Genomic DNA, 24,297 nt, shown 5'->3' on the forward strand with positions numbered 1-24,297 from the left:
CATGATAAAGATGTACTCTGTATCAATTGTTTATCAGGCAGTGAGGTGCATTTTCTGCATAATAATGGCCTCTTAAATTGATATTTTTGTACAGTATTAATTATTTCATTCAAAGGGTGGGGTAGTGTTAAACCCATCAGGGTTATACAGTGTTTGGGGATGAGAGGCAATCAGATTTGATCAAATAAAGGGGAAGGTCAGTTCCATTTCTTTGCACAAGGAGTCCTTCACTGTCATCAAGACTTTTCTTGAAGATGTTTAGTCTTAAACAAGAAAAGTTGAGACTTCCTTGGAGAGCTAGAATGGGAACCTGTTGAGGGTATAAGAGAAGCAATATCAGTTCGATAATACTAGTAGAATTATTACTGTGTGTTCATGGAGAAATACTGAACCCATGAGGGTCATACAACACCTGTGTATACTGGTAGGAATATGTAATATATTTACTTAGTGGTAGTATAATGGCAGATGCCATTATACTACCACTAAGTAAATTTCACTTAGTGAAATCAATTGCATTGTTATATTGACAGTGAAGCAATAAACTCATAAGGGTCATGCAGCATCTGAGGAATTGGGAGGTTTGATCCTAGAACAAGGAGGGCACCTCTTTTTCCTCTGATCAAGAGTTCTTCATCAGCACCCTTCTTGAAGGAAAAAATAATTAAAACTGTTTGTTTTATAGTTGAATTGTAAACCAAAATTACTAATGAGAGAGCTCCATCCATGTAATAAATCAATAAGTGAATCAAATAGTATTAGAAACAGCTTACCTGGTTGACCAGGTGAGGACAAGATAACCTTGGCCCAGGGCCAGGCTCTGGGAGTAAGGGAAACTCAAAACACACTGGCTTTCTTCCACCAGTGCAGGATGTCCAGTGAAAGAAGACACTTTCACTGTCATTCACTCAGTCACTGTCTTCCCAAAAACATGCTGACATAACAGCTCTGAGTACCCAACCACATCATTCCCATCCCTCCTTCAGGGTGGGGATGCTAGACCTGTAGGGAAGGTCTTGGTTGTTTAGGTTATCACAAGTGGGCATTAAGACTCAGAGGTAATCATGTTTAATCCAAGGATGGGGAGGATAGCTCCAATTCCTTGGATCCAGAGCATTTCACTGGTCTTTGGGATATATATATGTACAGTGGACCCCCGCTTTACGATCAGCTCCCAATGCGACCAATTATGTAAGTGCATTTATGTAAGTGCATTTGTACGTGTATGTTTGGGGGTCTGAAATGGACTAATCTACTTCACAATATTCCTTATGGGAACAAATTCGTTCAGTACTGGCACCTGAACATACTTCTGGAATGAAATAATATCGTAAACCGGGGGTCCACTGTATTTGATAAAGATTTTGACCACTATAATGTTGAGTCATCTCAAAGGGCATTTCAGTTTTTATGTATTTATAATAGCTGTTACATATCTTTTATGTTTAGTTTTGTCAGATGCATTCTAGCCCATGATGGCACACACATCAGATTTACATGAGGTGAACTTCACATTTTTTTGACAGATATTTACTAAAAACTACAAGTTTACCACACATGCACATAATACTCATATTACAAAAAGAAACTAATTTGATCCAAAACACTGAGGAAAAATTAAAATCCAAAATGATATAATACTCCCTATACAATTAACAGGCATACCTGTGACTGGTTCCTCTTTCCTCTGCTCCGAGTCCTTACATAATTCATGCTAGTTCAGGCATGGGCCCAATTTTCTTTTGACTTGCTGCAAGATTCTTAAACTGAAAGTGAGTCATGGGAATTCATTCAAAATATGCTCGTTAAATTGCCTGTGTCCAGGTTTTTATTTTATATTATTTCTCATAAATATCAACATTAAGCAGTTTAGAGTGATAGAGACATTGACTCGCAAAATTGTTGACTGTAAGCATTTCATGGAATGGAGAAATGGAACCCAAGGTAAGGGAATCCTGGCCTGCTAGTTTTGAACTGGCTTGCCTTGGGTTCCAACCCTCTGTTCACCGAGTCGTTAAAGTGACATTGTTGATAAATTTAGTGGTACTGGGTTTGGATAATTGCATTATTATTAAATTTATTGGGCCCAAAGCCAGGCTCTTGGAGTAGAAAAACTCATAAAATTCATCAATGGGATAAGCTCTTAAACAAATACCTGAGGGAAGGGAGGCAGTCACATTGCATACAGTGAATGGTGTTGGTCCAATTCCTTTTATCAAGAGCCTCTCACTGGCATCGAGGGGTGAGTGACACATAAGAGTGAATTTATACTGCACATAGCGAGTTACTGAACCAGTAAGTATTGGGTCATCACACAACTTCAACTTTACATAAAGGCAAAAACTGTATAAAGTGAAGGAAACCTGCATTGATAGAGTTTGTGAATGTATTTGTCATAAATTTCTATGTACTGTACTGTATGTATCTGAAATGGAATTCTCTTATATTTAATTAAATATTTTATTGTTTACAGTGAATGCAAGTGAGGGTGATGTGTGGGAGGACATCAAAAATGGAACCAAGGGTATGTTGGTGATAGGTCAGGGAACCTTGGTGGTGTCGAGTGTGCAGACCAGCAGTGCTGGCCGATATATCTGTACTGCCAAGTCTGTAAACTCTGCCACCCAGAGAGAAGCAACTATATCTCAGGTAATGTTACTGTTCCTTTTGTAATGGACTCAGCTATACACTAACCATACTGCTTAAAACCTTGGAATAGCCCACGTTAAAAAGAAGTACAGTGGACCCCCGGTTCATGTTATTAATCCGTTCCTGAGAGCTCATCGTAAAGCAAAATTATCGGAAAGCGAATCAATTTTTCTCATAAGAAATAATGGAAATCAAATTAATCCGTGCAAGACACCCAAAAGTATGAAAAAAAACTTTTACCTTTAATGAAGATCTGGTGATGATTGATGGGATGGGAGGAGGGGAGAGTGTCGAAGTTTTTAATGTTTAGAAGGCGAATCTCCCTCCATTAGGACTTGAGGTAGCAAGTCCTTTTCCGGGGTTACTTCCCTTCTTCTTTTAATGCCACTAGGACCAGCTTGAGAGTCGCTGGACTTCTGTCGCACAACATATCTGTCCATAGAGGCCTGTACCTCTCGTTCCTTTATGACTTTCCTAAAGTGGTTCACAACATTGTCAGTGTAATAGTCACCAGCACGGCTTGCAATAGCTGTGTTAGGGTGATTTTCATCCATAAAGGTTTGCAGTTCAACCCACTGTGCACACATTTCCTTAATTTTTGAAGTAGGCACAATGGATTCCACAACTGGCATAGGCTTCTCAGGGTTAGCTCCAAACCCTTCAAAATCTTTCTTAATTTCCATACTAATTCTCACCCTTTTTACCACAGGGTTGGCACTAGAAGCTTTCTTGGGGCCCATGGTGGCTTATTTTGCAGAAACAAGCACCAAAAACAGTGATAATATGGATAATATAGAATGTACCGAATGTATCCTTAGATGTGCGCACACTGGCTGGCTTGTAAACACTGGCACACACAGGGCAGTTCAGACCACACGTGGACACGTCTTGTACAAATCGTATCGCATACCGTGTTTTATAACGGGAACCGAGGCAAATTTTTTGTGATATAATGCTTCGGATGCCGGATTTATCGGATACCGATGACTTCGCGAACCGGGGGTCCACTGTACATGTACAGTGGAACCTCGCCTAACGAACGCATCGCATAACGTTAAATCCGCCTAGCGATACATTTTAACGCAAAAATTTTGCCTCGGCTAGCGCTAAAAAACTCGCTCAACGCGGTTTGTTCGAGACGCGTCCACGTGCGGCCTGAGCCCGCCTCACTTGTTCCTTGGGTGCCAGTGTTTACAAGCCAGCCACCACGGTCGCTTCCAAGCATACAATCAGAACATATCATATTATCACAGCCTTTTTAGTGATTGCACCTGCAAAATAAGTCACCATGGGCCCCAAGAAAGCTTCTAGTGCCAACCCTACAGCAAAAAGAGTGAGAATTGCTATGGATATGAAGAAAGAGATCATCGCTAAGTATGAAAGAGGAGTGCGTGTCTCCGAGCTGGCCACGTTGTACACAAAACCCCAATCAACCATTGCTACTATTGTGGCCAAGAAAACGGCAGTCAAGGAAGCTGTTCTTGCCAAAGGTGCAACTTTGTTTTCGAAACAGAGATTGCAAGTGATAGAAGATGTTGAGAGACTGTTATTGGTGTGGATAAATGAAAAACAGATAGCAGGAGATAGCATCTCTTAAGCGATCATATGTGAAAAGGCTAGGAAGTTGCATGAGGATTTAATTAGAAAAATGCCTGCAACTAGTGATGATGTGAGTGAATTTAAGGCCAGCAAAGGTTGGTTTGAGAGATTTAAGAATCGTAGTGAAATACATAGTGTGATAAGGCATGGTGAGGCTGCCAGTTCGGACCACAAAGCGGCTGAAAAATATGTGCAGGAATTCAAGGAGTACATAGACAGTGAAGGACTGAAGCCTGAACAAGTGTTTAATTGTGACAAAACAGGCCTGTTTTGGAAGAAAATGCCAAACAGGACGTACATTACTCAGGAGGAAAAGGCACTCCCAGGACATAAGCCTATGAAAGACAGGCTTACTCTGTTGATGTGTGCCAATGCTAGTGGTGATTGCAAAGTGAAGCCTTTATTGGTGTATCACTCTGAAACTCCCAGAGTGTTCAGGAAAAACAATGTCCTCAAGGCTAATTTGTTTGTGCTGTGGAGGGCAAACAGTAAGGCATGGGTCACTAGGGACTTTTTCTATGACTGGTTACACCATGCATTTGCCCTCACTGTGAAAAATTACCTAATTGAAAAGAAATTAGACATTAAGTGCCTCCTGGTATTAGACAATGCTCCTGGTCATCCTTCAGACGTGGCAGAGCGACTTTCTGCGGAAATGAGCTTCATTAAGGTCAAGTTTTTGCCTCCTAGTACCACTCCTCTCCTGCAGCCCATGAACCAGCAGGTCATTTCCAACTTTAAGAAACTGTACACAAAAGCTATGTTTGAAAGGTGCTTTGTAGTGACCTCAGAAACTCACTTGACTCTAAGAGAGTTTTGGAGAGATCACTTTAGCATCCTCAATTGTGTAAACATTATAGGTAAGGCTTGGGAGGAAGTGACTAAGAGGACCTTGAACTCTGCTTGGAAGAAACTGTGGCCAGAATGTGTAGACAAAAGGGATTTTGAAGGGTTTGAGGCTAACCCTGGGAATCCTATGCCAGTTGAGGAATCCATTGTGGCATTGGAGGTTAGTGGGGATGATGTGGAAGAGTTGGTGGAGGAGGACAATGAAGAACTAACCACTGATGAGCTGCTAGATCATCTTCATCAGCATGAGGCCACACCTGAGGAAACTGCTTCGGAGGAGGGGATAGAGAAATTGAGGAAGTGGCCTACTTGAAAGATTAAGGAAATGTGTGCAATGTGGCTTAAAGTGCAAACCTTTATGGATGAAAATCACCCTCACACAGCTATTGCAAGCCGTGTTGGCAACCTGTACACTGACAATGTTGTGAAACACTTTAGGAATGTCATAAAGGAACGGGAGGTACAGGCCTCTATGGACAGATATGTTGTGCGACAGAGGTCCAGTGACTCTGAAGCTGGTCCTAGTGGCATTAAAAGAAGAAGGAAAGTAACCCCGGAAAAGGACTTGCCACCTCAAGTCCTAATGGAAGGGGATTCCCCTTCTAAACACTAACAACATCAACACTCTCCCCTCCTCCCATCCCATCAGTCATCACCAGATCTTCAATAAAGGTAAGTGTCATGTAACTGTGCATGTCTTCAGTTTGTGTGTATTAAAATTAATATTTCATGTGGTAAAAATTATTTTTTGTTCATACTTTGGGGTGTCAGGAACGGATTAATTTGATTTCCATTATTTCTTATGGGGGGAAATTAATTCGCCTAACGATAATTTCGCCTAACATTGAGCTCTCAGGAACGGATTAATAGCGTTACGTGAGGGTCCACTGTATTGCAAATATTTTCAGTTTGTCCAGAGTCCCCCTTCAATCATGGAGGGTCTTTAGTTAAACTGTAAATATTTGCCCTGTCTCATACTGTGCAACATTGTTCATTCCAATCATATTACTTTTGTTTCATTTTGTAAGTAATGTATAATGCAATGTTAATTTAATTTTAAAGGCTTCGTTGAATATATTTCAGCTTTTCACTCTTAAGCATGTAGATCTAAGTCAGAGGGATCATAATGCATAATTCATAGGGTCCTCAAATTTCTGGAAGAGGGAAATTTTGGCCTAGACATTAGAGAATGGGTCTGTGTGGTGGGTGTGCACAGTAGTATATATAAAAAAAAAATCCTGATCCATGCATTGCATGGCTGGGCTCCGAGAGTAGTAAAACATTGAAGGTATATCGAAAGGTAAAGGTAACTTCTGACACTGTATTTGGGTTAAAATAGCAACTTTTGGGTATTTTTTAGAGTGGTTTTCATGGTTTTATTGGTTATCTCATGGTGTCCATAGATAGGTTAGAAGACATACTGGTGGTATGGTGAGGATTTTAGTAAGTTTCAGACTAGAAGTGGCCTGAAATCAGCCTCAGTGGCATAAATGGTCAATATTTAGCAACTTTCCTTGAAAAGAGTAACAACTCCCCTTCCCCCATTATGTTTTATGGGTTTTTACTAGATCTGCTTCAATTATTGGGATGACCTGAGTCTAGAACAAGCATTCCTGGTTATGGTGTATTGACCAAGAAATAGGGAAAAACATCAATTTTTTTTTTTGTGGTGATGAATTCAAAATGAAAAGCAAGTGTTATTTAAGAGAGGCCTGGGGATGTGATTGATGAACAGGGGGAATGTTGTTTTATTGGCTTGTTTTGAACTTTATTTTTAAATTGAAATTTGTGAGGGGCAGTATAGCAAACCTACTGGGTAGGTCCCTCACAGCTCCAACCTTTCTCACTTACAGCTAGTGGTTGGGGAATGATTTTTCTTGTTCAGCTTCATCATAGGAATCATTGTGATGGCTATGAAGGGCTTCAGTCTATGTTGTAAATTTATATTCTAACCCGGATATTAATTCCTGATTTACTTAGTTTTGATTCACCTGGCAGGTGGGTTCATTTTTTTCTTGCTTGGTGAGCTTTTCCTGTGTTACTTAACATGGCTGATTGGGCCATTACAATCTCTTGAAGTTTGGTCCTTTTTAATGTCTGCCAGGTTAGTAATTCTTTCTGGGATTTTGAATGTTTTTCAAGATATTGTATTCTAGATGCCTGCTGTTAGAGTGTATCCTTTAGATAAGATTTTGTTCAGATTTTTAATCCTGAGTTAGCCACCCAGGGTAACCAATAAAGTCAGTGTGTCATCATTGTGGAAATAAATGGTATAAAATACCGACACAATGGAAATATAAACACATATGCAGTATAATGTGATCCTTTATTGACTACGTTTCGCCCACACAGTGGGCTTTTTCAAGTCACAAACAGAACTACCTGGGGTGGAAGGAACGCGAGTATTTATAGTCAGGTTCAGAGTGCTGAGGTCAGGTGGAGAATGCTGCATCTGATGATGTACCGAGTGGGGTTATAGAGTCTAAAATCTTGGGTAGCTTGGAAAGGAGATTGGACAAGTTTGTGAGCAGACCTTCTACAGTGTTCTTATGTGGGATAGCGATGAAGAAGCTTCTTGGCAAGTGGTTCAGCTATGTTATAGAAGCCACTATTCTGGTTGAAGTTGTCGGATATGGAAATAAGTGATGATTCCAGGATTCTTTGGTATTGAGTGTTGTCTTCTGTGGCGATAAGTCTTGAGTTTCTGTAGTTTATCAAGTGACTGACTATAAATACTCGCGTTCCTTCCACCCCAGGTAGTTCTGTTTGTGACTTGAAAAAGCCCACTGTGTGGGCGAAACGTAGTCAATAAAGGATCACATTATACTGCATATGTGTTTATATTTCCGTGTCATCATTGTGGTCATTTTAACCCTTTCAGGGTCGAGAGGCCCTCTCCAAAACTCGTTCACAGGGTTGAAAATTTTTCAGAAAAAAAAAACAATTATATTTTCTTATGAAAAGATAGAGAATCTTTTCCCGATCATAATGACACCAAAAGTTTGAAATTTGATGGAAAACTTACGGAATTATGCTCTCGCGAAGTTAGCGGTCTCGACTATGTTTACGCATCGGCGATTTCGCCCACTTTGAGCCATATTTCGGCCAATTCCAGTCTAGTAGTCGACAAAAATCATAACTATTTTTGCTAGAACTACAATTTTTCTATCAAATGAGTACAAGAAACCACCCATTTACCGATTTCAACTATTCAATAAAGCTGTCAGAAATTAGCAATTTTGCCCCTCTTACATTTCTTTTGCTTTCCACTTTGAATTTTTATTCTCACAAAAAATAGAAGATTTACTGTTATGCAGACTACTGCATTAGTGTAGAAATTGTATAAATAATATCAGTGCACTTGTAAAAGAATATTAGACTCACCAGTTGATGTGTATTGGACGTGTGGCATGATTTGTTTACTTTTAAACTTTGGCAAAAATCGAACATTTCTGCTACTTTGAGCTCAGTTTCAAGGCACTTTTCATTGCGAAACCAATCAAAATCATCTCGATTTCTGTAATATATCATCCATTCTATAAAATGAGACCAGGAAAACTATCATGTGGGGTTCGAACACGTGGATAGGGTAAAGTAATACTCACGTAGGCTGGTAGTACGTATATTACGGATAATGTGTGAAGCGCCCAAACAGCCGTGACCTATCTCCTTGCTCTCTCTCGTATAACTGACCGCCCACAGTACCCATATGTGAGGGTCTTTGAAATACTGCTGAGGTCAGCGGCAATATGAATACAGACAGTGACTCAGGCAGAGACGGTTGGTAGTGAGTCATCTACTGGTACACTGGTTACTGGTAACTGGTTACTACTACTGAGAGCTCGGCGACGCTAACGTATGTCGTCCCGACATACAACTAATACAAACTAGAGATGGCAGGTATACGGCTTGGGCTGATTCTATACAATGTCAAAGTACACAACAATTGAACATTATAACATACATAAGTAGAACATTGGAATGGAAGCTTACGTAACTGAAACTGTAATGCAATACAAGGTATAATATAGCACAACTCATCGAATGAAACTCAACGTTGAGATTACAAGTGATAAAAAAAAAATTTGATCGATCGATCTGTATTCATGTGATCTACGGATTCTGAGGAAGGAATATATACAAAGAAAGAGTGTTTAACAGAAAGGCAGATTCGGTGCACTCAAATCTAGACTGTTAACTCTCAGAATTCGAAGAGAACGTGAACACAAAAAAAAAATTCTTGAATACTGATAAGTTGATACTGTAATTATTCATCTATACAGGTTATTTACATTTAACCCCAACTCTGCTAGGGTAAGATTGACATATGCAGAATGGGTGTCATCTCTGGGAGGATCAAACTCTGTTGCATTGGCTAACTCATGCTGTATTTGAGGCAAATCTGAATTGGATGTTACAAATGATACTTGAGGATTTCTCAATACCTGTCGTGTACGTAGGGAATAACGACATTCAGGTTGATCGTCTGACTAAGTATCAGAGGAAGAGAGTACAGGATCAGGAAGATTGTCAGAGTCTGTCACATTAGTCTGGGTTGGAACATCATTATCATCACATACTAACTTCATATGATCTAAATGCGATTCTTTATACTGACCAGTACTAATCTCTCTAACCTTATACTTATTACCAGTGATATGTTCAACTACTCGATAAGGACCAACAAACTTTTGATCAAGCTTTGGCATTGCAGACGTTTTGTTAAAGTTAGTCAGCATAACTCTCGAACCTACTTTGATTTTGGATGGCTTTGCTCGAGTGTTTGCGACTCTTGTAAATTCTGCTGTTGATTTATGAAGTGTTTCACGGATTCTTCTAAAAACACTTTGAGCTAAGCTGGTACGAGTTGCTATGAAATCATCAGGGTTGTAATTTGGTTTCGGATTAGAATATAGCAACTCATAAGGCAAACGTTTATCTACACCATACAATACATAATGTGGAGTGTCACCTATAGAAACATTGTAAGCAGAATTTATAGCACACTGCACATCAGGTATAACTTCATCCCAAGTTTCACTGTTGGGTTTGATAGTGGCTCTCAAGACATCAAGTACTTTCTTATTGGTTCGTTCCGCTAACCCATTGCTGGCAGGATGATGAGGAACAGTGGTGGATTTAGAGATCTTGTACAAGGTGCACAAATTTTCAAGAATTTCATTACAGAATTCACCTCCATTATCTGTTACTAGGGACTTAGGGGTGGTATGCCTGCAGATAATGCGTTCTTTAAACGCTTTAGCTACTGTCTCGGCAGTCTTATCTGCAATAGGAACTAACTCACAATATCTGGTGAAATGGTCTACCATTACACATAGATGTTTGTTGCCCTGGAGGGAACATTGGAAATTAGTTGACAAATCTAGCGCAACTCTTTCCCACGGTTCGCTAGTAGTTGGATACACTTGGATTGGATTAGGGCCATTAGCATTACCTTTATGTTGCATGCAGACACTACATTTCTTAACATACTCAGAAATATCAGTTGCCATACAAGGCCAAAAGTATTTCAATCTGGCTTGTTTTACTGAACGATCCATACCAGGGTGTGCAACACCTGGTACATCGTGAACTAGCTGTAAGGCTACATTCACTAGTGACTGTGGAATTACTAACTGGTATACTCTTCTGCTAGGAGTACCCAACTCGGCTGTTCGATACAGTACGTAATTCTTGGTTTATGACAAAGTCACTGATGGGTGCTGGTGGCTTCACAGTCAGAATAAGATCTTCCTGGAGCAGGAATCGAATCACACCAGACCACATGGGATCTGTTCGTTGAGCATACTTTACATCGTCAGCACTAAATGGAGGGTCTGCAGTTACTATACTAACATGTCGCGATAAGGCATCTGCGACTACATTTGACTTGCCAGGTAAGTGTTCAAAGGTGAGATTGAACTCTTGGATAGTCAAGGTCCATCTGGCTAACCTTCCAGTAGGTTGTTTGTTCTGGAATAAAGGTATCAGTGGAGCATGGTCTGTCAAGACATGAACAGAGTACTGATAAATAATGTCTCGGAAGTGCTTTAAAGACCATACTATTGCTAAAGCTTCTTGCTCAGTTACTGTATAATTACGTTCAGCCTTTGTAAGGACTCGGCTAGCAAATGCAACTGCGTTGTACTTGCCATCGGTCTTCTGAGCTAGTACGGCGCCTATGCCAATTGAACTAGCATCAGTTGTCAGATAGAAGGGCTTAGAAAAATCTGGAAATTTCAAAATTGGAGCAGATGTTAGCTTTTCTTTCAGAGTTTGGAATGCTCTTTCTTGACGGAAGGTCCAAACAAAAGGAGCATCTTTCTTAAGCAACTCAGTTAGAGGAGCAGCTTTGGAAGAAAAATTGGCAATGAAAGATCTATAAAAACCTGCTAAGCCCACAAAGGATCTTACGGCGTCAGCAGTTTTGGGTGTTGGAAAATTGAGTACTGCAGTTACTTTACTTTGGTCAGTCGTAACCCCTCTAGGAGTGACTACGTGACCAAGAAACTTAATTTCTGATCTGAAAAATTGACATTTAGACAGTTTGATCTTTAAATTGGCTTCTTCAAGCTTACCAAGTACTACATCAAGTCTTTTCAAGTGTGTATCCACGTCTTTAGACATGACGATTACGTCATCTAAGTACACCATAAGTGCATTACCTATGAGACCTCTAAAGATATTAGTCATGAGCCTTGAGAACGTGATAGGGGAGGATCATAATCCAAACGCCATATGGAGGAAGTGATAATGACCTGTAGGAGTGGAGAATGCAGTTAGCTCTTGGCTGTCCTCGTGAAGAGGGACTTGCCAAAACCCTTGTAACAAATCCAGGGTTGAAAAGACTTTGTTATCTCCGATGTTACGTAAAAGATCACCCAGTACAGGAAGTGGGAAGCGATCTGGAATAGTTTTCGCATTTAACTTCCTAAAGTCAATCATTGGGCGCCAAGTACCATCCTTCTTAGGTACTAGGATCAAGGGTGCATTCCAAGGTGAATTGCTAGGTGCAATAACTCCCTCATCAAGCATTTGATTGATCAATTCTTCTGCGACAGCAACTTGTGAATGAGACATTCTGTACGCAGGTATGTAGATAGGTCTAGTACCAGGTTCAAGTGGAATACGATGGGACAATAAGTTCGTTATACCCATCTTCTCACCTGGTAAGGCAATGGCTTTACGACGTTTGTTCAACAGAGTCAACAAACGTTTGACTTCACCTGGGAAGTCAGTGGGAGCTAAGTCTTTCTCCTCAACTGGTGGAACAGATTGATCCAGTGAAGTGGATGAGGTCTCCCCGGTAGAAATAGCACTGACCCACTGGTCAGGTGACAACTCATCCTCTACCTGAACAGGGTAAGGATAGTGAACTAGGTCAACGAGGTTGGTATTGGCTCTGAGACGAACACTGTGACCAGAAGTGTTGGCCAGGAAGAAATGGATCTTACTATCTCTTACAACATATAAGGATGGTTCAACAAATAGACCTTTTACTTTGCAGGAATCACTGTCAACTAGGACGTTATCACCATCTGGAACACTAGGAACAACGACAGACACTCTAGTGAGAGCACTAGCCGCAACAGAGACGTCTTTCTGCAGACGGCATGTGACATCAACAAGAGATGGCATTACTAGTTTCAAGTAATCGTTTTCTGACAAGGCATCCCCTGTGGAGAAACTACTACTCGAACTAGCAGTCATTGCAGGGATAGGTTGTGCACTCAAGGCAGTCTGAGTGTCCTCGGACACTTGAGGCAACACACTATCCTGCAAGTCTGAAGGTATAGGTGGAACACAGACGGGAGTGACAGAATTACCAGTGCCTGACCGCTTGGGTACGCTATTGGAGAATGCATTGGCTTGTAAGGACTTAATCCGTACATCATACTCTGCAGCAGTATGACAGATTTCTGATCCAAGCTGGTAACCCCAGAATGGAACGATCAAGTCGTTAATTTGGGCATGCCATTGGTATGGGTCGAGCACAATGCGTAAGTCTCGCATGGAAGCAAAGCCCAGTAGAAGGTCACCAGGGAAAGTAATCTGGTCGACAACAAGGAAGGAAGCAGTGAAGTCTCTACCTTGGATAGAAAAGGTGAGGGAAGTCCGACCTCGGACACGCAGGTGAGAACCAGCTACTCCACTAAGGGAGGACACATGAGTCGGTTCTACGAGAAGGACATGTCGTAACTGCTTATCCTTAAACAAACTAGACCTAATAATATTGACTTGCTCACCAGAGTCCATGAACAAATGAACGGGCGCATTATGAACAGATGCTTGCACTATAGGGCCTATGGTTGCATTGGAAGTTATGTGCAAACAAAAAGGTGGATTGTCATCAGAAAAAACTTGTTCCACTTCATCCCCAAAATCATCTATGTCAGAGACATGTGAAGCAACATCAGCAGGATTGTCATTCTCGAGACTGCTTAAGGCTTCAAAGGAATTGTGAACGGGGATGGTGTACTCATCACCTACTGTCACCATGGGACGGTTTGACTGGGGTGCTCGAATTCCCCCGAATTGGAAGAATGCGCCTGGTTCTGGTTAGTTTGAGAACCACGATATCTGTTTCCTCTACGGGTTCTGCGGTTGGAACGGCCACGGAAAGACCTAGAGTACTGAAGGTTATAGAGAGCATTGCACTCAGATGTGTCATGTCCATGTATTCTATGATAAGTACAGTAGGGAAGATCTGGGTACTCATCATCAGTACGACGTCTCTTAGGGTAACTATCAGGACAATTAATTGCAATATGGCCACGGAGACCACAGTTATAACAAGTCCGCTGACTATGGTTACTGAATGTACTATGAATACTACGAGGTTTATAATGACTCTGTACACTGGTTCTTGGTGATCTCTGAGATGGTTGACGACCACGATTTGTCTCTGTGGCGCAAACAAGAGGTGGTGCAGACTTAGGCATAGGTGTGAAATTACTTTTAATACATGGGAAAGTACCCTGGGGGCACAAGGAACGTACATGATTTAGGGCTGTAAGTGATTCCATCGTCACAGTTGGAGGATTAGCCTCATAAGCACACACGGAAGCAGGTGGCATTAGTTCTTTAATTGCTCCAAAAGCTGCTATTTTAGCAGGCGATTCTGTAAATGGTTTAACCTCGTCAGGGACAAAAGCTGAGGACTGGACAGCATTGATAAATGATGATAAAAGTTTGTCTAATCTAACAGCAAATGCACTCAACGATTCATTACTCATGGGTGTAGCATTCACTAGTTCCCTAAGAACGACATATGGATCAGCTGTTTTTACTGGGACAAGGAAAGAACGAATCAGTTCCTCATATTGTGACCACTTAGTAAGATTCCTGAAGTCTCGCATATCAAGGAGATCAACAACATGAACAGCAGCAGGGGATCGATGAAGAGCTTCTTTCGCAAGTCTGATAAGACTTTCCTCAGAAGGAGGACCTTCAACTAGAGCATTAGCACGAGAACGAATGGCAGTAAACCATGCTTCAAGACTATGTACATGGCCATTGAATAAAGGTAACGCATCAAGGGAATCACGAGTATAACTATAGTATCTCAGTGTCTGGGTCGGTCTGTCAGTTGCTAAGGGACTGTGAGGACTGATGACAGCAGCAGCAGTAGCCTGAGAGGTCTGAGTGTCGACATTCACTAAAGTATCACTTGACGGTATGTGAGACATAATGGCAAAGAAGTTGCACGAGAACAAATAAGGCAAAAATAAAGAACAATAAAAATGATACAAAATGCTAAAATTGAAATAAAAGAGATGCAACTAATTCTGCAGAAGTAATAAAAAAAATGTCTAAGATACACTGCAAGAGGGACAACTCAATATAAAGGACTATTGGTCAAGATAAAAATTACATGGAAATATACAAGTAAAAATATTACTGGAGACTGAATTAAATGCAAAATGAGCTGTCTTTACTCTTGCTAATAAAGGAATTAACTAATAAAATTTTAAATCAATGTAAAAAGTATAAAATAAAATCACTAAATTGTTAACTGGGAAATTTAAATATTTTCTAAGAATGCATAAACAAAATTAAAATATAATGCAAAGACAACATCAGGAAAATAAATAAAATGAAAAACAAGATGCAATAATAAACTGAGAATAATAATGTATAAAAATATCAATAAAAGAAAATAATTCACTGCAGAACAAGTTCAACAAAATAAGGTGTAGAAATAATCACTGCAATAATAAAGTTTCACTGGGAAAACTCAGGTTAAATAATAAAATAAAAATATGAAGAAAAACTGATTGAACACTTTAACTCTTAATTGTAAATTAGACAAAACAATTTACTCAGAGTAAAGGAAACACTTTACATTAAAAAGAAATTGAAATTACATCAAGAGTAAATTTGTTCAAAGAAATATGAAAAAGTATGAATAAAAATAAAACAAGGAATAAAACAAAAGTTTAACACTTACAAGTGGCAGGGCACACAACACTTAATCACGTATTCATTATTTTAGTATATTCTTACAACAAAATCTTGCTGTGACTGATACGACAAAAATTTGCTGGCAAAAATAATGGTACACAAGTCTGCGAAAAAATTAGAGGAATGAGACACTGCTGGCATACGAAAAAAGACACACAGAAATAAATGGATAATTTGGTATACTGGGGTGAATATCACTGCATGAACTACAATGACAATTACTGGAGAATACAACTCTGAAAGAATACACGATAAAAAAATGAATCACTTCACACAGAGTGACTGACTGGTACACTACACAATAATACTTACTACAGACAGAGAGTAGCATAAAAAAACACAGATAAAAAAATATAAGATGAGTGAATAACACTGAAAAATATTGTAAAAATAACGAGTCAAAGAAACACTGAGTCTACACTGAAAACACAAGGTTTAGAGTACACAAGAAATTCACTATAAATGTCTCACACACGCAAATGTCTTTAAATGCAAGAAAAATGTCTCTAAGCAGAAAATTATCACTGAAGTCTGTAGTAGTCGACGGTGATGAGGAAGGTTGTCCTGCGCGGTGGTGACGCCGACACTCACACTGTCGTCGTGAAGAAATGCGCTTTCTCGGTGAACTCACATAACTGGCTTTATCGGTGGCGCTCAGCTACAATCTCTTGACCAATTATGTGAGCCAAAACAGTATTAGGACCCGGTACAAGGGTGCAAACAACCACAGGTAGATGAGGTGGATGGCTGGTGGTGGTGGTGGTGTGAGTAGAGTGGTGGTGGTGGGTGTGACTCTTGCTGGCGCTCTGGCGCGCACTCCACTCACTACCCACGAAGGTGGCTTGATAAGCCACTCTATGCCACAGGAATGGTGAAATTCACTCTTAGCATCCAACAGGGAGCACAAAGCGATACATGAAACAATACTTCAGAGGAACTTCCAGAGGAACTTGCGTGGCTTACTTCTCTCTCTCAGCTGGGTTAGAAGCTGGGTTGGCTGACTGGCTTAACCCACAAGAATGGCTGACTGGAAGACGTGTAACGATGCACACAGCACAGAGGAGCAGGTGGATGACAGGAGACAGGCTGGATGATAGGCTGACTGGCGTTCACTTCCACAGTCTGGCTTACTGACTGGCTTAATTGCAAAATCCGGGTCAACCCCTCGGAGATTGAAGCAATTAGCACACGAACTAAGCCAGGAAGCTTGAAACGGCTGCAACAGGCTTGCAGGCTACAGGGTGGAGGTTGTGAGGGGATCGAGTAGCTGGAGTGGGTGAGACGGTTCACCTTTGACCCTCCGGCTACTCACAAACAGTCTTCTAACGTCTTGAAATACCCGTAAAAAGCTTAAATCCATGCTCCACACCGTTGCCACCATTTATCATGTGGGGTTCGAACACGTGGATAGGGTAAAGTAATACTCACGTAGGCTGGTAGTACGTATATTACGGATAATGTGTGAAGCGCCCAAACAGCCTTTGAAATACTGCTGAGGTCAGCGGCAATGTGAATACAGACAGTGACTCAGGCAGAGACGGTTGGTAGTGAGTCATCTACTGGTACACTGGTTACTGGTAACTGGTTACTACTACTGAGAAAACTAGAATACAACCATAAATACCATACAAAAATACAGTGCAAAGTCATTGTTTTAAACCAAAAACACGGTCAAAGTTTTTTTTTGCTCATTACGCACTGTGTGCTGCAGGATTTTTTTTATGCTGTGCACACTGACCACATAGACCCATTCTTTCATATGTAGGCCTACCAGCTTTCTCTTGCTAAATTTGAAGGCACTAGAATTTAGGCGTACTAGTACGTCAATAACCCTGGTGCGTAAGCCGTACTAGTACGTTGGAAACCCTGAAAGGGTTAATCTTCTCCCCAGAATGCAGCCCACAACAGCCAGCTAACATCCAGGTATCTAATTACTACTAAGTGAAGAAGATGAAGTATGACTGTGTAGATGAATGAAAAGCTCATTAAATACTGTAGTTAGTTCACAGGTGATGTAAGGTTGTTATTGTTAGTGTTCATGTCAGCGGTATTTAGCCCTAGCTCCTGTCCAGCTCCTCAATTATGGGTGTACTGAAGGGGAGTGGTAGCCCCAGTAGGAGATGAAATTAGAGAGGAGGGCAGAACAAAGCTAACCTACTTATCCTGAAGTTTTAAGCAAAGCATAAGTAAGGTACAGAATCTTATGACACAGTAGGGATTTTTAGAGTAGCGGTGACGGAGAGTGTGGTTACCATGATGGTAGCAGCGGCCATGTTTGTAATGTTAGCTGCTGCTCGCTGCTGTTCTGATGGCTGCTAGACATATTTGTCTTAGCAGTGGTTCTTCTTTTCTTCACTTGGTGGTGTATATTATGTTGAAATGTGATACTTGCCTTTCTTGCTTGCATGAGGATATCAGTATGGGGTGGTTTAGCTGTTAAGTCAAGCAGTAGCAGCTGTTGTGTGGTCAGGGAAGCATGGTAATGTGTTTGCAGATTTGAAGGCTTATGGTAGTGGGTGGATGCTTATTTTAGATCATTATAGGTATCCGTGTAGTAGTAGTAGTATGTTTAGACCACGGTTACACCACGACATGTATTGAGTAACACTGTAAAAAAAAGTAGCCACTCATACCTGAGCTGACATATCCGCCCTTTCATATGAAAGTAATGTGTACAATTGTACATAGAATGTGTGTTGAAGCTTATGAAATTTGTTTGTCATGTATGATCTTGCCTGTTTAAAAGACATAGAAAAGACCAGCAAAGTTGCTGAAGTGCAAAATATTTAAAAGGTTTTTGTTTGACACTTGCACAAGAGAATGGTAGTACCTCCCTGGATGATTATTTACCTACCAACCTACTGCAAGATTTGTGACTAATTACAGTGTTTTTTGTAGAGTTAGTTTAATATTTGTTAGTACAGGTGAGCCCTGACATGCCCACTGCAGTTACGATAATTTTATTTCTTGTCAGATAGCCCCTGAAATACTAAAATTTTAAGGAATGACAGTGGTTCTCAGGAACAGAATCTCCATTTATCACGTTGCATTGATGGGAAATAATGGTTGGACTTAGTGGCATGATTGGCGACAGTTCTGCTGATGATAATTGGGTCCCAAGTGCAAGGGGTGTCTTGTAAGAATAATAATGTTTGAAATTCTAAGTTTATTTTTATCACTGTGTGTTTTAACACCAAGGTAAGGTGATCCAAAAGAGGGTACACCTTCACCATTAATTATTTTGCACATTATTATATATTTATATAAATTTATAATTTTGTTTGTTTTCAGGAAATAGAACTAGATGTATTGGTCTCACCAGAAATTATTGATCCTCCAAAATACTTAGATACATTGTTAGCAAAGACTGCCCGCCTCAACTGCTCAGTAACGGGTCATCCCACTCCCCGCATCATATGGTACAAAAATGGGCAGTCTGTCAACATTAAGGGACGTGCTATTATAACACCCTCAAACCAGTTTATATTCACCAACTCGATCACATCTGACGCAGGAATGTACCAGTGTCTTGTTATCAACGAAGCAGGATATGCGTAAGTAATTTTATACATAATTATTTTTATTGTATTCTTGGGGAAGCACTGTAACCATAGTGGTCATACCACACCTGGAAATGGCAGCTACAGTAATATGTTTTAATCTAGTGCCAGCATCCAAGCTTAACTATGTTAATATATTGGTAAATTTACACCTACATAGCATAAAATTATAGGGTATCATCTTTTTCATAAAGTGCATTAGTACTACAGGTTTGAACCTGATATGAAGAAGCATTCTCCAGTTATTGAATGGAAATCATTCTTACAATCTAAAAGTAAAATTGAAAAGAGAGTTATCCCCTCTCCTTCCTTGGATCAAGCCTGATTACCTCCCATTTCCCAGGTGATTGATGACCATTATTGATTTATTGCTTGCCTATGAATCTAATAATTTTCTATGTAGCCATGTGAGTAGAGTTAGATAGGCACACATTATGAGGTCATTTTTACCAATTTTTTTTTTATTTTGACTCCTTGTGTTTTATTTTTTTTTTTTTTTGTCTGAAAATGTACAATATCAAAAATTATATAGGTCAGTATGAAAACAAGTTATATACAATCAGTCACTAGTGACATGGTTCTCAAATATATAGATGAAACCAAGCAAATCCCTGGGCCTTAATGAACTGTTTTCAAGGGTTATAAAAGAATGTAAGGAGGACCTTAACAAACTATTGGCTAATCTTTTCAGTATATCACTACAAACTGGCATAGTGCCAGATGAGTGGAAAATAGCAAATGTGATACCTATCTACAAAGCAGGAGATAGGTCATTAACTTCAAATTATAGACCAGTTAGCCTCGCCTCCATTATGAGAAAATTGATGGAATCAGTAATTATTGAGGCTATTTGAAGTGACCTTGACCAATGTATCTCAGCAGATTTTTACAGATGGGCATTCTTGCCTTACAAGTTTACTAATTGGTAGATCATGATAATGAATATGATATTGTGTATATGGTTTTCAGTAAGGCCTTTGGGAAAATTCCATACCAGAGATTGTTGAAGAAAGTAGTGGCACATAGAATAGAAGGGGAATTATTTCCTGCTTAGAGGTGTGGGTGACTGATAGGCAACAGAGAGTTTACATAAATGGAGAGAAATTGGAGTGGGGATGTGTCACAGGCAGTGTTCCACAGGGGGTCAGTGTTGGTCCCTTTGTTGTTCACAATTTACATAAGCAACATGGATGAACCAATACATAGTGACATAAGCAAGTTTGTTGATCACACTAAAATAAGCCATCAGAATAATTCTGACTAGGACACTAGAGTACAGGAGGAAGATCTGGATAGGTTGATGCAGTAATCAGTGAAGTGGAAGATGCAGTTTAATGTAGACAAATGTAAGGTTCTAAGCATGGGTGAAGAGAATATCCATGGCCCTTATGAACTGAATAATGTAGATCTCAATCATTCAAAATGTGAAAGAGATTTAGGAACTGGTTAGCAGTAATCTACAGCCAAGAGAAAAGTGCATAATTGTTCGCAATAAAGCTAATAGAGTTCTTGGCTTCATATCAAGAATTATAAATAACAGGAGTCCTCAGATTATGCTTCACTCTATATATCCTTGGTAAGACCTTACGTATTTAGATTATGCTGCACATTTCTGGTCACCATATTACAGAATGGACATAATTGTACTGGAAAACAAGCAGATAATGATGGTAAAGTTAATCTCATGTATCAGAAATCTTTCCTATGAAGATAGACTGAGGGCACTGAATCTGCTTTCTCTAGAAAGGTGTTGAATTAGGGGGAATATGGTAAGTTATTAAATGCTGTAAAGAGTTTTTATGAGGATAGTGAGGTGCAGGTTAGGGTGTGTAGAAGAGAGGGAGACTACTTCCTGGTAAAAGTAGGTCTTAGACAGGGATGTGTAATGTCACCATGGTTGTTTAATATATTTATAGATGGGGTTGTAAAGGAAGTAAATGCTAGGGTGTTCGGGAGAGGGGTGGGATTAAATTTTGGGGAATCAAATTCAAAATGGGAATTGACACAGTTACTTTTTGCTGATGATACTGTGCTTATGGGAGATTCTTAAGAAAAATTGCAAAGGTTAGTGGATGAGTTTGGGAATGTGTGTAAAGGTAGAAAGTTGAAAGTGAACATAGAAAAGAGTAAGGTGATGAGGGTGTCAAATGATTTAGATAAAGAAAAATTGGATATCAAATTGGGGAGGAGGAGTATGGAAGAAGCGAATGTTTTCAGATACAGTGGACCCCCGGTTAACGATTTTAATCCGTGCAAGAGGGGTAATTGTTATGCGAAATAATCGTTATGTGAATGAATTTTCCCCATAAGAAATAATGGAAATAAAATTAATCCGTGCAAGACACCCAAAAGTATGAAAAAAAAATTTTTTTTACCACATGAAATATTAATTTTAATACACACAAACTGAAAAAGGCATGCACACTTACATGACACTTACTTTTATTGAAGATCTGGTGATGATTGATGGGATGGGAGGAGGGGAGAGCATTATCTTCTTACTGTTTAGAAGGGGAATCCCCTTCCATTAGGACTTGAGGTAGTAAGTCCTTTTCTGGGGTTACTTCCCTTCTTTTTTTAATGCCACTAGGGCCAGCTTCAGAGTCACTGAACTTCTTTCGCACAAGATATCTGTCCATAGTGGCCTGTACCTCTCGTTCCTTTATCACTTCCCTAAAGTGTTTCACAACATTGTCAGTGTACAGGTTGCCAACACGGCTTGCAATAGCTGTGTGAGGGTGATTTTCATCCATGAAGGTTTGCACTTCAAGCCACTTTGCACAGATTTCCTTTATCTTTGTAGTAGGCAACTTCTTCAATTTCTCTCTCCCCTCCTCTGAACCAGTTTCCCCAGGTCTGGCCTCTTGCTCTTGAAGTTGATCTATCAGCGGTCTGGCCTCTTGCTCTTGAAGTTGATCTATCAGCTCATCAGTGGTTAGTTCTTCATTGTCCTCCTCCACCAACTCTTCCACATCCTCCCCACTAACCTCCAACCCCAAGGACTTTCCCAATGCCACAATGGATTCCTCAACTGGCACAGGATTCTCAGGGTTAGCCTCAAACCCTTCAAAATCCCTTTTGTCTACACATTCTGGCCACAGTTTCTTCCAAGCAGAGTTCAAGGTCCTCTTAGTCACTTCCTCCCAAGCCTTACCTATAAGGTTTACACAATTGAGGATATTAAAGTGATCTCTCCAAAACTCTCTTAGAGTCAGTTGAGTTTCTGAGGTCATTACAAAGCACCTTTCAAACAGAGCTTTTGTGTACAGTTTCTTGAAGTTGGAAATAACCTGCTGGTCCATGGGCTGCAGGAGAGGAGTGGTATTAGGAGGCAAAAACTTCACCTTAATGAAGCTCATGTCCCCATAAAGTCGCTCTGCCACGTCTGTAGGATGACCAGGGGCATTGTCTAACACCAGGAGGCACTTAAGTTCTAATTTCTTTTCAGTTAGGTAATCTTTCACATTGGGGGCAAATGCATGGTGTAACCAGTTATAGAAAAATTCCCTAGTGACCCATGCCTTACTGTTTGCCCTCCACAGCACACACAAATTATCCTTGAGGACATTCTTTTGCCTGAACGCTCTGGGAGTTTCAGAGTGATACACTAATAAAGGCTTCACTTTGCAATCACCAGTAGCATTGGCACACATGAGAAGAGTAAGCCTGTCTTTCATAGGCTTATGTCCTGGGAGTGCCTTTTCCTCCTGAGTAATGTAGGTCCTGCTTGGCATTTTCTTCCAGAACAGGCCTGTTTCATCACAATTAAACACTTGTTCAGGTTTCAGTCCTTCAGTTTCTATATACTCCTTGAATTCCTGCACATATTTTTCAGCTGCTTTGTTGTCCGAACTGGCAGCCTCACCATGCCTTATCACACTATGGATGCCACTACGCTTCTTAAATCTCTCAAACCAACCTTTGCTGGCCTTAAATTCACTCACATCATCACTAGTTGCAGGCATTTTTTTAATTAAATCCTCGTGCAACTTCCTAGCCTTTTCACATATGATCGCTTGAGAGACGCTATCTCCTGCTAGCTGTTTTTCATTTATCCACACCAATAAGAGTCTCTCAACATCTTCCATCACTTGCGATCTTTGTTTCGAAAACACAGTTAAACCTTTGGCAACAACAGCTTCCTTGATTGTCTTTTTGGTGCCCACAATAGTAGCGATGGTTGATTGGGGTTTCTTGTACAACTTGACTAGGTCGGCAATACGCACTCCACTTTCATACTTATCAATGATCTCTTTCTTCATTTCAATGGGTATCCTTACCCTTATTGGTGTACGGTTGGCACTAGAAGCTTTCTTGGGGCCCATGGTCACTTATTTTCCAGAAACACCACCGAAAACACTGTAATAATACGAAATATTCCGAGTGTATGCTTGGATGTTAGCGCGGAGGCTGCCTGGTAAACAATGGCACGGGCGGCACATGTGAGGCTGGGTGAGGGCGCACATTGGACGCGTCTCGGACGAAAATCGGTGAGCGGGTTTTTAATCGGTATGCGCGGCAAAAATTTTGCGATTAAAGTAAGCGGTATGCGAAATAATCGCTATGTGATGCCATCGTTATACGGGGGTCCACTGTACTTGGGAGTTGACGTGTCGGCGGATGGATTTATAAAGGATGAGGTTAATCATAGAATTGATGAGGGAAAAAAGGTGAGTGGTGCATTGAGGTATATGTGGAGTCAAAAAACGTTATCTATGGAGGCAAAGAAGGGAATGTATGAAAGTATAGTAGTACCAACACTCTTATATGGGTGTGAAGCTTGGGTGGTAAATGCAGCAGCGAGGAGACGGTTGGAGGCAGTGGAGATGTCCTGTTTAAGGGCAATGTGTGGTGTAAATATTATGCAGAAAATTCGGAGTGTGGAAATTAGGAAAAGGTGTGGAGTTAATAAAAGTATTAGTCAGAGGGCAGAAGAGGGGTTGTTGAGGTGGTTTGGTCATTTGGAGAGAATGGATCAAAGTAAAATGACATGGAAAGCATATAAATCTATAGGGGAAGGAAGGCGGGGTAGGGGTCGTCCTCGAAAGGGTTGGAGAGAGGGGGTAAAGGAGGTTTTGTGGGCAAGGGGCTTGGACTTCCAGCAAGCATGCATGAGCGTGTTAGATAGGAGTGAATGGAGATGAATGGTACTTGGGACCTGACGATCTGTTGGAGT

General features: G+C 40.4%; 1 protein-coding gene across 2 annotated transcripts in view; it reads left to right on the forward strand.

Annotated features, from left to right (window-relative positions):
* Positions 1–24,297, forward strand: part of LOC128698710 (protogenin) — an 865,689-nt gene that overhangs the window by 688,716 nt on the left and 152,676 nt on the right. For both annotated transcript variants that reach the window (XM_070097691.1, XM_070097692.1), the window contains 2 exons: positions 2,474–2,649; positions 18,853–19,115. In XM_070097691.1, the coding sequence (XP_069953792.1) occupies positions 2,474–2,649; positions 18,853–19,115 (439 nt within the window). The remainder of the gene's footprint in view (positions 1–2,473; positions 2,650–18,852; positions 19,116–24,297) is intronic.

The sequence above is a fragment of the Cherax quadricarinatus genome, chromosome 59 (assembly GCF_038502225.1).
Source record: "Cherax quadricarinatus isolate ZL_2023a chromosome 59, ASM3850222v1, whole genome shotgun sequence".
Lineage (NCBI taxonomy): Eukaryota > Metazoa > Arthropoda > Malacostraca > Decapoda > Parastacidae > Cherax > Cherax quadricarinatus.